Here is a 13,583-nt window from a genome sequence, read left to right on the forward strand (position 1 = left end):
CCTGTAAAAGTTGAATACCCCTTTGCCTGTAAAAGTTAAATACCCACAGCTTACGACCAAGCTGAGAGGCTCATGGCCCCTGCCAGAGCCCAGCTCCTGTCCTGCGCCCATCTACTGCAGCTTTGCAGCCTGTCAGCGGCAAATAATCCTGTGAGAGCAGGCGGTAGTCAGAGCAGAGGATGGAGGTCCACAGAAACTTTGAATATGGGAGCCCCCTGCTGGCTGCGAGGCTCCCCTTCAGTGCCCTGCCGAGTCAGCTGACTCCAAAAATGAGGTCAGAGCAGGGAAGAGGCAAGCAAGTCAGAGAGACCAGGGGAAGGGGTGGCAGTCTTTGCCATCAAATTAAGCTTTGTCTTCAAACAGGTCAAGGCTGCTAGCTTCTGCTTCGGAGCCCCCACCGCTTCCCTTCCCGGGGTTCTATCGTCTACTCCAAATTAGGAGTTTAGGGAGAACAGGGAGCATGGTGGGGGTGGAGATACTTCTGGAGCTTAAGATAAGTCCAGTCGCTCAGACTTGGCTTTCTCTTCCTAAAGCCTGGCTACTGTTGACACCTTTGGATCCTGAGACCATTCTCTGCATCGCCTACACTTGGCTCAGGGTGCACCAGCCTCCCCACATCACCATGGAAACAGGAGCCTCTGCATCCATCCCAGAGCTGATTTTGAAGCTACGGGAAAATTATGGATTTCAGGGTGGCGGTGCCTAAGAAGGATAAAAGCTAAAGGGTTCAGAAAAATTATGGAGAGAAAAAAGAGAGGAGGGAAGAGAGGAATAAAGGAAGACGAGCGGGGAGGAGACAGAGCAGGGTGTGGAAGGGATTGCTTTATAAAGCTTATTGGAATAACTTGTCCCCAGTGAAAAGAAGCAGCTTCCTTGACAGACCATAAATGCAGACCTCTCATGGGCGACTGGCCAGTCCAAAATGACCAACCCTTGCCCGCAGGCTGTTCTTTGTAACTCTGTTGCCTTGAGAGAGCACTAAAGCCCTCTAAGCATTGTTTTTCCCATCTGTGAAATAAAAATAACAGCAGCACTTACTTCAGGGGTTATGGTAAGAATTCAACGAGGTAGGGCCTCCCCGGTGGCGCAGCGGTTGAGCGCTGGGTTGCGAAGCTGCCCGCAGCCTCTGCGACGCCGGTTCGATCCCCGGCTGCTCCCCGGCCACCAGAGGAGGGTCCCACATGGCGCGCAGACCTCTCCTGCCGCCCGCTGCTCCCCTCAGCAGTGTACTTCGGTCCTTCTGCCTGCTCTGCTCCCTGCTCTGGCTCTGGTGAATTCTCTCACCCTCCCGCGCTTCTGACTATACCCAGTGCATGTATGAACAAAACAAACAAACAAACAAATAAATAAATAAACATGCCTCTATAAAAAAAAAAAAAAGAATTCAACGAGGTAATGCATACGGAGCACTTAATAAAGTGCTCAGCTTAGTACTTAGCATAGTGAGCACTCCAAAATGCAGTTATTGTAAAACAGTGCAAGGTTGGGGACAGGTCCCTGCGGGTTCTCACTCATGCACTCACAATCGCAAGACACTCAGGCTCAGAGTGCAACAACACTGGGGTTTATTAATAAAGGGAAATTGGGAAAAAAGGAAAGAGTTTCTAAGGTCATGAGTGATTGGCAACCTCAACCCAGATAGTGTCCCCAGTGTCCAGTATTTCAAATCAAAGGCTGCTCATGCAAGATAGTGGTGTCCCTTCAATGAAAGCCTGGGCTGGTGGCACACAAGTAAGCAGTGGGTAAGGATCCAACTCAGAGAGGCAGATGGAGGACATCACGGTGGCGCTGCTGGCTGGACAGCACTGGAGTCAACAACAGCAGTAGACAGAGCTCAGAGATGACTTGACACAGGTCAGCAGTACTGGTCACCAGTTAGCAGTGCTGGTCAATATTGGTCAGTCATACTGGTCACTACCAGTCACCAGGATGCAATGCCAGAGACATCACTGTTACAGCTCTTTGTGAGCTGCTGACAGAAACTAAGAGCAAACGGTTCTTTTTTAAGAGACACACGCCCTTGCCGACAGCGCTCTTTTCAAGCGGTGCCAGAAGCAGGCAGGCGCAGTGGCCAGGCCTCTGCAAAGGTGCACCGGGGTGTGGAAGTCTGCAGGGGGGCTTGGGTCTGCTGAATCTTCCTCTGAAGCCATCTCCTGAATGAATCAAGCTGGCTGCTGCCCTGCTCAAATCCTCTTCAGGGTCCCTGCCTTTCAAGCCTGATTGGACCGTTTTTCAATCCTAGTTGTCTGATTGGTGCCAGTTAGGAACCAATCAGGTTGCTCCATTTTCAATTCCTCGGTGAACTCAAAATCTTGAATGGAAATGGAGAGCTTGAACCTCATTGATCCCTTCACGACTCTGGTGTCACAATCCAAAGGGAAACCCCAGCGACCTCCTCCACACTTGGCCTGCACTGAGGTCACGTCAGAGGGCTCAGGGGAGCCATCCCCAGAGCCAGCCTCAGTGGGGCTTGAGGGTTCCTGTTCCCCACATGCTTCAGCCTGCCAGGTGTAGCAATGCAGGGGCCCCCGCGGCAGGGTTGGATCACGGGCCCAAGTGGCTGCAGGGCTGGTCCAAGTGGCTGCTGCTGCTTGGAACCTGTGCTTTTGGCCCAGAACAGAGCCCTTTGGCCTCCCTCCCAGCGCTCAGGCCAGGCCAGGGTAGACCTCACTGCCACAGCCCTGGGGAGAGCTTGCTCTGGGATGTGTGTGGGGGGAGAAGAGGAGGAAGCACACCGCCTGATGCTGTCGGGACTCTGCCTTGCAGGCTGTGTGTGCTGGGGCCACCTGCCAAGCCTAGCTGCAGGAGCCCCAGTGGGGCAGCTCATGCTAGGGCTGTGGACTGAGGCAACCGCAGCCGTCATGGGAGTGCTGAGGCAGCATGCAGGGCAGGGTGGCCCCAACAAAACTGCTGTGCCCCACCACCCTAACAGCAGGGTCCCTGTTTCAATGTTACATGCTTATGTATCTGTATTTATTATCTCTCTCCTTGGCAAAATTGCCAACCCTTCAATAATAATATCTTCATAATACTTTACAATTTTTTTTAAAGATTTATTTATTTATTTATGCAAGCACTGGGTACAGTCAGAAGCGAGGGAGGGTGAGAGAATTCACCAGAGCCAGAGCGGAGAGCAGAGCAGGCAGAAGGACCGAAGTACACCGCTGAGGGGAGCAGCGGGCGGCAGGAGAGGTCTGCGCGCCATGTGGGACCCTCCTCCAGTGGCCGGGGAACAGCCGGGGACCAAACCGGCGCTGCAGAGGCTGACAGGCAGCTACGGGCAGCTTCGCAACCCAGCGCTCAACCGCTGCGCCACCGGGGTGGCCCAATACTTTACAATTTTCAAAGCGCTTTTACGCTTTGACATGGGGCAGAAGGTGGCAAAGGTGGATGAGTTCCCGCCACTGAGTCCACATGGTATCAGGTGAATATGAGCAGGCCCTTTCTGAAGCCCTGGAATCTGCTCATGTTTGTGACAGCAAGAACAGGGTGAAAAGCGGGGGAAACATGCTTTCACATCTGAGTGCGGCTCTACCCTTTCCACATCACCCACATCAGCCGGGTGTTGTGCTATGCTGGGGTTACTTGGCTCCAGACATGTGGGTCGCCTTTGGAAAGCCCAGGGCACCGTGGCCAGAGCCCACATTGGCCAGATTATTGTGCCAATCTGCACCAAGTTGCAGAACAAGGAGCGTGTGATTGAGGCACTAGGCAGTACCAAGTTCAAGTTTCCTGGCCACCACAAAATCCCTATCTCCAAGAAATGGGACTTCACCAACTTTAATGCAGATGAATTTGAACCTATGGAAGCTGAAAAATGGCTCGTTCAAGATGTCTATGGGGTTAAATTCATCCTGAGCCGTGGTCCCCTGGACAAATGGCAGGCCTTGCACTTATGAGACCCTCATAGTTGCCCCTTCCAAATAAAACCCAATCCCTATGCCCCCAAACAAACTTATTGATGCACATTTTTCATATTAGATAATAACCCTTCTCAAGTGTACAATTCAATGATTTTTAAACCCAATTCATCAAGTCGTTGAACATAAAATCATGCATTCTTAATATTAATCTCCCACCCTGTCCTCCAACCAATCACAAGTCTACTTTATTCTGTCTTTATAATTGTCTTTTCTGAACACTTCATAACAACAGAACCTTACAATATATAGTCTCTTGGGGGTGAGAGGATTCACCAGAGACAGAGTGGGGAACAGAACAGGCAGACTGACGAAATACACTGCTGAGGGGAGCAGCGGGGAGACAGGAGAGGTCTGCTGCACCATGTGGATTTCTCCCTGGCCAGCCGGGGATCGAACTCATGCTGCAGAGGCTGTGAATTGCTTAACCTCTTGCACTACCAGGGAGACTTGTGTCTGGTTTCTTTCGTTGAGCATGTTTTTTGAGGTTCATTCCTATAGTGACATGCACTCATAATGTGTTCCTTTTTATTGTTTATGTTCCATTGTATGGAAAGTACATACTTGGTCTACGCATTCTACACGTTGATGGCCATTTAGGCTACTTCCAAACGGGCTTTCATGAGAGTAATGCGAAGAACATTCCTGGCCAAGACTTTGTGTGGATAGGTTTCATTTCTCTTACATTGATGTCAAAGAGTGAAACTGTTGTATCACATGGTAAATTTGTTTTTAGCATTCTAAGTCATTGCTTAAACTGTTTTCCAAAGTGCACCATTTTACAATCTCGCCAGCAAAGTATGAGGGCTCGGGCTTGTCCATATCGTCTCCAAGATGTGTTATCTGTATTTCTTAAGAGGAAAAGCAAGTAAAAAAAACATTTATTTTTTTTTTTTTAAAGATTCCATGACAGCTAGGACTTTTGATAGGCAAAAGGGACATCTGGAAATCTGAAACTCCGAGCAGCAGAGGTCTTCCAGCCTGCAGAGGGCGGTCCAAGCCAGGGCCTCTTCTCCTCGCTTCTCCGCGCCATCTTAGCGAGATCCCTGTTGCTAGGAGACGCAAATGCGTCCGGGGAGCTCAGCCTCACCCTCTGCCCGGCTCGCTTGCCCTGCGGTCAGAGATCTAAGGTTTCCCGTCCAGCAGGTGTTCCAGAAGGCCTTTTCGGGGGCGTTTTCCTCATAGAGTGTACCTCCTCTAATGCTGGCTGAGACTGAGCCAGGATCCTTGCCCAGATCTAGTCTCCTAGGCAGCGATGTCTAAGAAAGGGAAGAAAGCCAAGGTACCCCTGTCTGAAGAGGAGCAGCTGCTTCTGTTTCAGCAGAAGCTGCTGGCAGAGGAGGAGATGGCCAAGAAGAAAGAGAGGCTTTTGAGCCAGTTCTTGAAGGTGATGGCTTTCTTTCTTGCTCTGTCCCCTGCCCCACCCACTCCCTGCACTGACCCTGTCACCTTAATTGTGGCAGCCTCGTTGTCATGCTGGTCTTTTGTTGACTGGAAGGTCCTTATGTGGCACATCGCTGTAGGTGCCATCAACTATATGAGCCTCCTGAAATTCTGATAATCCCCCTGGAGATGGGTTATTACAGGCAGCATCCTGCTCTGATGTCTCCACACCCTAGAATGCCACTGGGACCATTCCTGGCTTACTTTAGATCCTCCCAGAACAAGAACAGGAACTCTAAGCATTAGCCCCCTGGAACTTTGGTTTCTCAGAAAAAAACAAAGGATAAGGTGTCTGTTAACAAACTGATCTTGTTTGTGTTACCGTATGAGGGATTTTGACCTGTGGGGCACGACATTTGTTCCTTCACACAGGACAAGCTGGCCAAGGAGGAACAAAACAGTGCTCTGAACCTTAATAAGATTAACACACAGTGGAGAACTGTCCTTCGGGAGGTCAAGATGAGAGAGCTTCATAAGGACATCGAGATCCTCAGTCAGACATTCGAGCGAGTGGTGGACTGCAAGGATAATGTCATCAAGGTAGGTGATTTTTCAAGGAAACACTTAGGTATGAATGCCTTGATTTTGCCTTTTAACAGAAAGAATCTAGCGAATCAATAAAGCAGTCCTCAAGCCCTCTCAAGATGTAGGCTATGACAAAGCCAGGCTATTGGTAATCAGAGCTTTTTCTAAAATAAAAAGTAGAATATGGGGCTGTCATTCCCGTCCATCACCGAGAGGAGCCACTCTCCGTGGTCACTGCTGCCCCCAGCCAGTACCAAACAAATGAGAGTAGCCAAGGCCCAGGAGGCATCACCTGATCACTTGAACTTTGTCCCATACCTTCAGTTCAATGTGAAGAGGCTCAGATCCTGAGGGAGACCTGTTTGCCGACTGACACAGCTGTCAGTGAGACTGGAGCATGGCTTTCCCCCTCCCCATTTCAGTGCCTCAGTCAACCAAATTTTGTTTGGCTTCTTTGAGTCAAACTCAGTAGCCCTGGATGAGGCTGAAAAGATTTCTGTGAGTAAGAGCAGTTCTGGATCTCTAAGCAACCCAGTCAGACACCCCTATGCTCTTGGGAGTTCTTGAGTTCAGTCTGTACCATCTTTTTTCCTAAGGGGTTTTGCTGTATCCCTTCTTTCATCCTATTTTTTTTTAAAGATTTATTTATTTATGCACACAAGAGCTGGGGTACAGGCCACAGGTGCAGGGGGTGAGAGGATTCACCAGAGTGGGGAGCAGAACAGGTGGATCTTCTGGAGGGGAGCAGTGGGCGAGACAGGAGAGGTCTGCTGTGCCATATGTGGGTCAGCTCCCTGGCCGGGAATGGAATTCATGCCCAGTGGCTGGTGATAGCTTCATAGTGCTGAAACTCACCCCCTTGTGCCACCAGAGAGGCCCCCAAGCCAATTAGCTTCTTACTATTCAATGGCTTTGTAGCTTACAGTCCCTGCCTTAGGTAAATCACACATTGCTTATATTAAGCACCTTCAGCATCATTCCTGATAAGGTGAAACTACCATTAAATGTGCAAACGTTAGTGATCCCCACCTGCTATCTTCATGCCTTCACTTCCCATTTATTCTGCATCACACATCTGATTCCTGCCCTTCTTTATGAAACTGTTTTTGTAAATACCACCAGTTCTGAGTCATGGCTGCTTTTCATCATTTCGTCTTCATTTAACCTGACTCCTCCATGGCACTGTTACTCCTGGTCACTTACTGAAACTTCCCTTTGGTTTTCATGACACCTTTCTTTTCTGGCTTTTCTCCTGCCTCTGGGGTATGGATATCCAGTCTCCTTTGGGAGTTCCTCTTCCTTTCTCCATTCTTTAAACTTATAAACATTTCCCTGGCTTCTGGGTCTGGCCATCTCACCCTTTCCACAGGTGACTGACACCTAGACAATCTTATTATCCCAGCTTTAAATGTCATTTACATATTGATGACTCACAGGACTATAACACTAGCCTGAAATTTTCTTTTTTAAAAAAATATTTATTTATGCATGGCCTCCCTGGTTGCACAAGGGGTTAAGCACAGCACTATGACGCTATCTGCAGCCACTGCAGCATGAGTTCGATTCCTGGCCAGGGTGCTACCCACATGGTGCAGCAGACCTCTCCTGACTTGCCCGCTGTTCCCCGCAGCAGTGTATTTCGTCAGTCTGCCTGTTTTGTTCCCCGCTCTGCCTCCGGTGAATCCACTCACCCCCCACACCTCTGGCTTGTACCCCAGTTCTTGTATGCATAAATAAACAAATCTTTAAAAAATATTTATTTATGCATAGAAGAACTGGGGTACAGTCCAGAATGTGGGGGGGTGAGAAGATTCACCAGAGGCAGAGTGGGGAACAGAACAGGCAGATTGACAGAAATACACTGCTGAGGGGAGCAGTGGGTGAGACAGAAGAGGTCTGCTGCACCATGTGGGTAGCTCCCTGGCCGGGGATCGAACTTGTGCAGCAGTGGTACAGATAGCTTCATAGTGCTGTGCTTAACCCCTTGGGCCACAGGGAGGACCTCAGCAGGGTGATTCTTGCTTGGGATCTCTCATTCAGCTTTCAGTCAGAAGCCATTTGGGACTGCCATCATCTGAAGGCTTGGCTGGGCTGAGTGTCTGAGATGGCTGGTAGCAATTCTGACTGTTGGTAGGGAACTCAGTTGGGCTGTTGACTGGCATGCTTTTAGTGGCTCCTCCTTGTGCACTGGTTTCTCAAAACATGATGGCTGGATTAATGGAGGGAGCACCCCCCCACACCCCCAGGACATGCATTGCAAGGGACAACAGAAGCTGCCAGGTCAGATAGAGCCGTACCTGGAAGGGCAAGTGTCACTTCCACCATATTTTAATGGCCCAGGTGGTCATAGGTCTGCCCAAATTCAAGGAGATGGAGGGAGACACTACCTCCCTGAGGAGTGGCAAAGTTACATTGCAGATGAAAAGATGCTTGTGCCCATCTTTGGATGGGCACAATCCTCTCACCTGCCCCCCTACACCTCTGGCCTGTACCACAGTTCTTTCATGGAAAATAAATTAAAAATAAACATAAAAAAAATCCTACCCTTCTGGCAGGGGGCAGGGGATAGGGAAGAAGACATCTTACTTGTTATATTTTTATTTCATATATATTATCATATTATCGTAAGTCTGCTCCAGTGATCCATTTTTTGTTGATTTCTGAGTCCTGTTGGCATGATTCTATTGGCCTTTGCTAGCTTCTTTGCTAGCTTTTACAAGCTACCCTAGGTTCAACTTATTTTTTTCTGCCCCAGACCTGAAGCTGCCATTTCTCCAATCTCTGGTTCCTTTTAGTAGAAGCCCCATCACTCAACGTGTTATTAAGACACTGGCTGGCTCCATGGGGTTCCCTGATATTACCCAAATTTCAGAGTGGCAGCACCAGCACTCCTAGAGCCAAATAACTGCCATTAGAAACTTGGGAAATGTCATTCGTGTTATCCCTCTAGCCAGCTGAATACATTTAAATTTTCTTACACAGATTCCACTAAGCAAAGTGGTAACTCTCAATTTCCTACTCAGTCTTTAGCCAAGGACCTGTCTGAAGCCGAGGAGCAGTATGCCCATGCTCTGCGCAGCCACCTGCACAATGTTGACCAGCTCTTGGCCCTGCAGAGGGGCCGACTCAGCCTCCTCGAAGAAAGTTACAACATGGAGCTGGAGGCCCTAACCAAAGAGTTTGAGACAGAAAGGTACGGAGACCTACCAGAAGATGGGGGCTTGAGTTTGAGTGCGGTGAAGAATCCAGAGCCTGTGTCAAGGAGCTCATGTAGTAGGTGGCCAGTACTCTGCAGCATCCCCCTTGATGGCATAACTCCCAGCAGAGAAGATCCCAAGTCTAACTTGGATTTAAGCTTTTGGCCTTAGCCTCTTTTGCCCATGTCAGATCCCTATATCTATGATGTCCTTATCATCCATTTTCAGCAATCAGAAACCTACCCTTCTGGGCCTCCCTGGTGGCCTAGGGGTTAAGTCTCAGCGCTATCACCTCTGTGGCCTGAGTTCAATCCCCAGCCAGGGAGCTGACCCACATATAGCACAGCAGACCTCTCCTGTCTCGCCCACTGCTACACTTAACAGCGTATTTCAGTAGATCCACCTGTTTTGCTCCCCACTGTCTCTAGTGAATCCTCTCACCTGCCCCCCCTGCACCTCTGGCCTGTACCCCAGTTCTTTTATGCAGAATAAATAAATAATAAACATTAAAAATTCTACCCTTCTGGCAGGGGGCAGGGGATAGGGAGGAAGACTTCTTACCTGTTGTATTTTTATTTCATATGTATTATCATGTCATTATATTATGCAAAAATCAAAATGAAATAATCTTATTTATTCTTTCATTCTTTCATTTCATATTCTTTTAAAAAATCAATAAAGGGCCTCCCTGGTGGCGCAGCGGTTGAGCGCTGGGTTGCGAAGCTGCCCGCAGCCTCTGCAGTGCCGGTTCGATCCCCGGCTGCTCCCCGGCCACCGGAGGAGGGTCTCACATGGCGCGCAGACCTCTCCTGCTGCCCGCTGCTCCCCTCAGCAGTGTACTTCGGTCCTTCTGCCTGCTCTGCTCCCTGCTCTGGCTCTGGTGAATTCTCTCACCCTCCCGCACTTCTGACTGTACCCAGTGCTTGTATAAATAAATAAATAAATCTTTAAAAAAAAAAAATCAATAAAGCCTGCCTCCTCTGTGCTCCTCCAGTTTCTTAGTTTGTGGCATTCTATATAGTTTTATTACATACTGCTTTGAGTTGTCATTATTAGTCCATATGCTTTCCCCTCATCAGGGACAATGTCTTATATCTTACAGGAAGACAATAATTGACCAACATGAAAAAGAGATTCACTACCTACAAGATGTCTTCATGGCCATGGAACAGAACTATATCGATTCCGAGTATGAAAGCAAGCTGGAGTTCCAGAGCATGTGGGATGATCTCAAAAACAAGGTACAGAAGGGGAAGAGTGGGCAAGAGCTGGGAGATGAGAGAGAAAAATGCTTATGGCTTCTAGAGCTAGATGAGATCCCTTAACCAACACAGCCAGTAAAACATCTCAGCAGGTACCCTACTGCTTTTGTAACTTTGCAAAAATTGCTCAGAAGTGGGGGGCCATTCTCAAATGTCTAGGAAATGTATTTTAGAACTAAAACACACTAAGAAAATCAGCTGGCTTCATCCCAAAGAAGTAAAATGACCTGCCAAAGTCACGCTACTCATTTGCTATAGAGCCAGGAAGAGAATCCAGGTCATCTGGCCCTTGGCCCAAAATGCTTTCCACCATCCCAGAGCTTGCAGATTTAGCCATGGGGCATGGGGCTCTCTGTTTTTATTTTGCATCACAGTGTTTTATAAAACTTTAATAAGTTCCCTATATTTAAAAATCAAGAGATATATAAATTTTCAGCTCCCCTTGAAAAATGTAAGGGTCTGGTAACACTCAGCCACATTTCCAAGTGGGAACCTTCCTGTGGAGCCAAGCACTGTGTCCCACCACCTGGAGCATTTCCCTTCTGGCTCACTGCAGGCCCCTCTGGCCACACTACTTATTTATATCATCTGCCTGACCCTGTTCATCGGTGACCCCTGCACTGTATTATTCTACAGACAATGCGAGAGGGTGGGGTTGCTGGAAGGGGTGAAAGGGCACGAATAGGGTAACTCTACGCCCTGGCTATCTTGGGGTCACTTCCTAGAATTTAGAAGAGAAGCACTTTCTAAGACTGCAGCTGGAGAATACAGTAGAAGATCTGTGGAGAAGGTTCCAGGAAGCACTCAAGAATTACACTGATGCCACCGAGGACCGCAAGGTGGCCTTTGAGGCCCTGAAGGTGAAGGATGAAAAGAGTTCCAAAGAGATTGAGGCACAGATGAAAAAAATACAGAAACTACAGGTTAGTGCAGCTAACCAGAAATACTGCTTTATCTGCTCCCCTTCATTTTTTAAAGGTTTCTTTATTTATGCACACAAGAGCTGGGTACAGGCCAGAGATGCGGGAGGTGAGAGGATCCACCAGAGACAGAGTGGGGAGAAGAACAGGCGGATTGACTGAAGTACACTGCTGAGGGGAGAAGCGGGCGAGTCAGAAGAGGTCTGCTGCGCCATGTGGGTAGCTCCCTGGCAGGCTGGGGATAGAACTTGTGCTGCAGAGGCTGCGGATTGCTTCATAGCACGGTGCTTAATCCCTTGCACCACCAGGGAGGCCCATCTGCTCCCCTTTAATCTTCCCCCAGTTTCTACTGGGCCTCATTAACTGGTTGAAAAGATGACATAATTTGACTTCTTTCCCAGACAGTCCTTTTATTTGTTTCACTGAAGATCCTCAGCTAGACAAGTGTTTTCTCTCATCTGCTCTGTTCCTCCAGGACTCCATATTCACTTTAAAGAGCAAAATCATGATGCACAGCCATGAGAGTGAAGATCAGAATCAGTACATTCGTAATGACAAGGAAGTGGTCCTCGTACAACTGCGAAAACTTAAGGCCCAAAGGACTCAGATCCGGGGAATATCGCAGGAAAACTTAGTGAAGCTCACCATGGAAAGTAACGCTACTCTTAAGGCCCTGAAAAAGATTGTTAATAAGGTAATGATGGGGATAGGGCAGTTGACCAAAACCAAGGGATCTGGTCCCTTGCAAGGTAAAAGAAGTTCGGGAAAAGTAGAAAAGGAATCCCTCTTACTTCCTGCCTGAATAGGACTTGAAATACCATACCTTCTTGTGCCCTCCTCCCTCACATTATTATTATTATTATTTTAAGTGGAGTTCCACCAAAGCCCATCCTAGTTTACTTTTTTTTTTTTTTTTTTTGGTATAGAAGAGCCAGGGTGTAGGCCAGAGGTGCAGGGGGCAAGAGGATTCACCAGAGACAGAGTGGGGAACAGAACAGGCGAATGGAGTGAAATACACTGCTGAGGGGAGCAGTGGGCAAGACAGGAGAGGTCTGCTGCGCCATGTGGGTCAGCTCCCTGGCCAGGGATCAAACTCAGGCCATAGTGGTGATAGAGCTGAGACTTAACCCCTAGGCCACCAAGGAGGCCCTCCCCTCTCACATTAAATGAATACTAAATGAATGAATTTTGTAAGAATAGAAAATACTTGGGATAGTGATTAGCATCTTAGAAGGAGTCTGGGTTAGATGTATTTATTACTCTTGCCTCCCATTTGGATGAGTAACTTCCCTGGGTTCAAGCAGGGGTATCAACCTCCAGCCCCCTAATAGAAGGTCTTTTCCTACTTCTAATAGGGTGAAAAGATCCTTAAGCTTGCTGAAATATGTAGGAAATTTGAAACAGAGGAAGAAAAAGTGCTGCCTTTCTATTCATCTATATTGACTCCTGAGGAGCAGATGTCGCTGGAGGAAATTAACCCAGAAGAGCTGACTGAGGAGCTTGCAAAGGTAAAGTTCCCAGGGCTGGGGTGCCATTGCTCAAGATTGGGGACGACAGGGCACTGCTAGTGGGCCCCAACACAGACCTTCTTCCTTTAACTCAACTCGCAGGTGATAGTGGACTACAGTGGGATGGAAAATTTCTGGAAAAGGTACAATAAAGTGAGACTGGAGCAACTAAGCCTGCAACACAGACGTGGCCAGTTATTAGAAATCAACAGGAAACTACGGGAGATGCTCAAGCAGTATTTGGATGGCATCTCAGTGAGCGATGAAGTGCTGAACCAGCTCAACCCACTCTTCATCGTCAACCATCGAAGCAACTTACCCCAGCCCATACCCACACCTACCATCCAGCCTGCTGAAAAACCAACCACTCACAATGTCATTGAAGCAGCCCATGTGATCTCCCACATCTTGTGATACAAAAAAAAATATCTTTTCAACCCCCACAGAATTTTTTGAGACCTTAGGACTCAACTATTAAAAATTTCCATGGAATTTATGAACTCCTTGTATCTTTGCCTTATAGGACAGAGCCTCTACTTTGAAGACACTAGGATACTGCAGGTCCAGGGAGGGGAAAAAATAGCTAGCACCTTCCGGGAGGTTTACTACTCAATGAGGCCTTAAGAGTCAAGCCACCGTGGGATCCCAAACCCACACTTTCAGGACCTAGAGGTCCTATGGGAAGAGTCCAGGCTAGGACGTTGGGTTAAGGTAAGACAGGAGGAGGTGGCCAGGGGAAGAGGTGATCCAAAGCCACCAGCCACCAATCACCTCCACTCTAGGCAAGACCCAACTCAGAATGCCTTCT

The 13,583-nt window shown here is 48.3% G+C and overlaps 1 protein-coding gene and 1 pseudogene across 1 annotated transcript; both read left to right on the plus strand.

Annotated features, from left to right (window-relative positions):
• The first annotated feature begins 1,048 nt into the window (after positions 1–1,048).
• LOC119247061 (60S ribosomal protein L10-like) lies at positions 1,049–3,915 on the plus strand (annotated as a pseudogene).
• Positions 3,916–4,960: 1,045 nt separating this feature from the next.
• Positions 4,961–13,271, plus strand: CCDC65 (coiled-coil domain containing 65). Its single transcript, XM_037514665.1, has 8 exons — positions 4,961–5,307; positions 5,736–5,903; positions 8,912–9,081; positions 10,188–10,326; positions 11,073–11,270; positions 11,743–11,961; positions 12,623–12,775; positions 12,878–13,271. The coding sequence occupies exons 1-8, from the start codon at positions 5,176–5,178 to the stop codon at positions 13,187–13,189; spliced, it is 1,491 nt and encodes a 496-aa protein (XP_037370562.1). The 5' UTR covers positions 4,961–5,175; the 3' UTR covers positions 13,190–13,271.
• Positions 13,272–13,583: the final 312 nt, after the last annotated feature.

This window comes from Talpa occidentalis, unplaced genomic scaffold (assembly GCF_014898055.3).
Source record: "Talpa occidentalis isolate TD23 unplaced genomic scaffold, MPIMG_talOcc4v2.1 talOcc4.16, whole genome shotgun sequence".
Classification (NCBI taxonomy): domain Eukaryota; kingdom Metazoa; phylum Chordata; class Mammalia; order Eulipotyphla; family Talpidae; genus Talpa; species Talpa occidentalis.

Bases quoted from the DNA above. Each gene is read 5' to 3' on its own strand.
- CCDC65 (XM_037514665.1), top strand. From the start codon at position 5,176: ATGTCTAAGAAAGGGAAGAAAGCCAAGGTACCCCTGTCTGAAGAGGAG. The intron at 9,082-10,187 runs GTACGGAGACCT...TATATCTTACAG, and splicing joins AAAGAGTTTGAGACAGAAAG to GAAGACAATAATTGACCAAC. The intron at 11,271-11,742 runs GTTAGTGCAGCT...CTGTTCCTCCAG, and splicing joins AAAAAATACAGAAACTACAG to GACTCCATATTCACTTTAAA.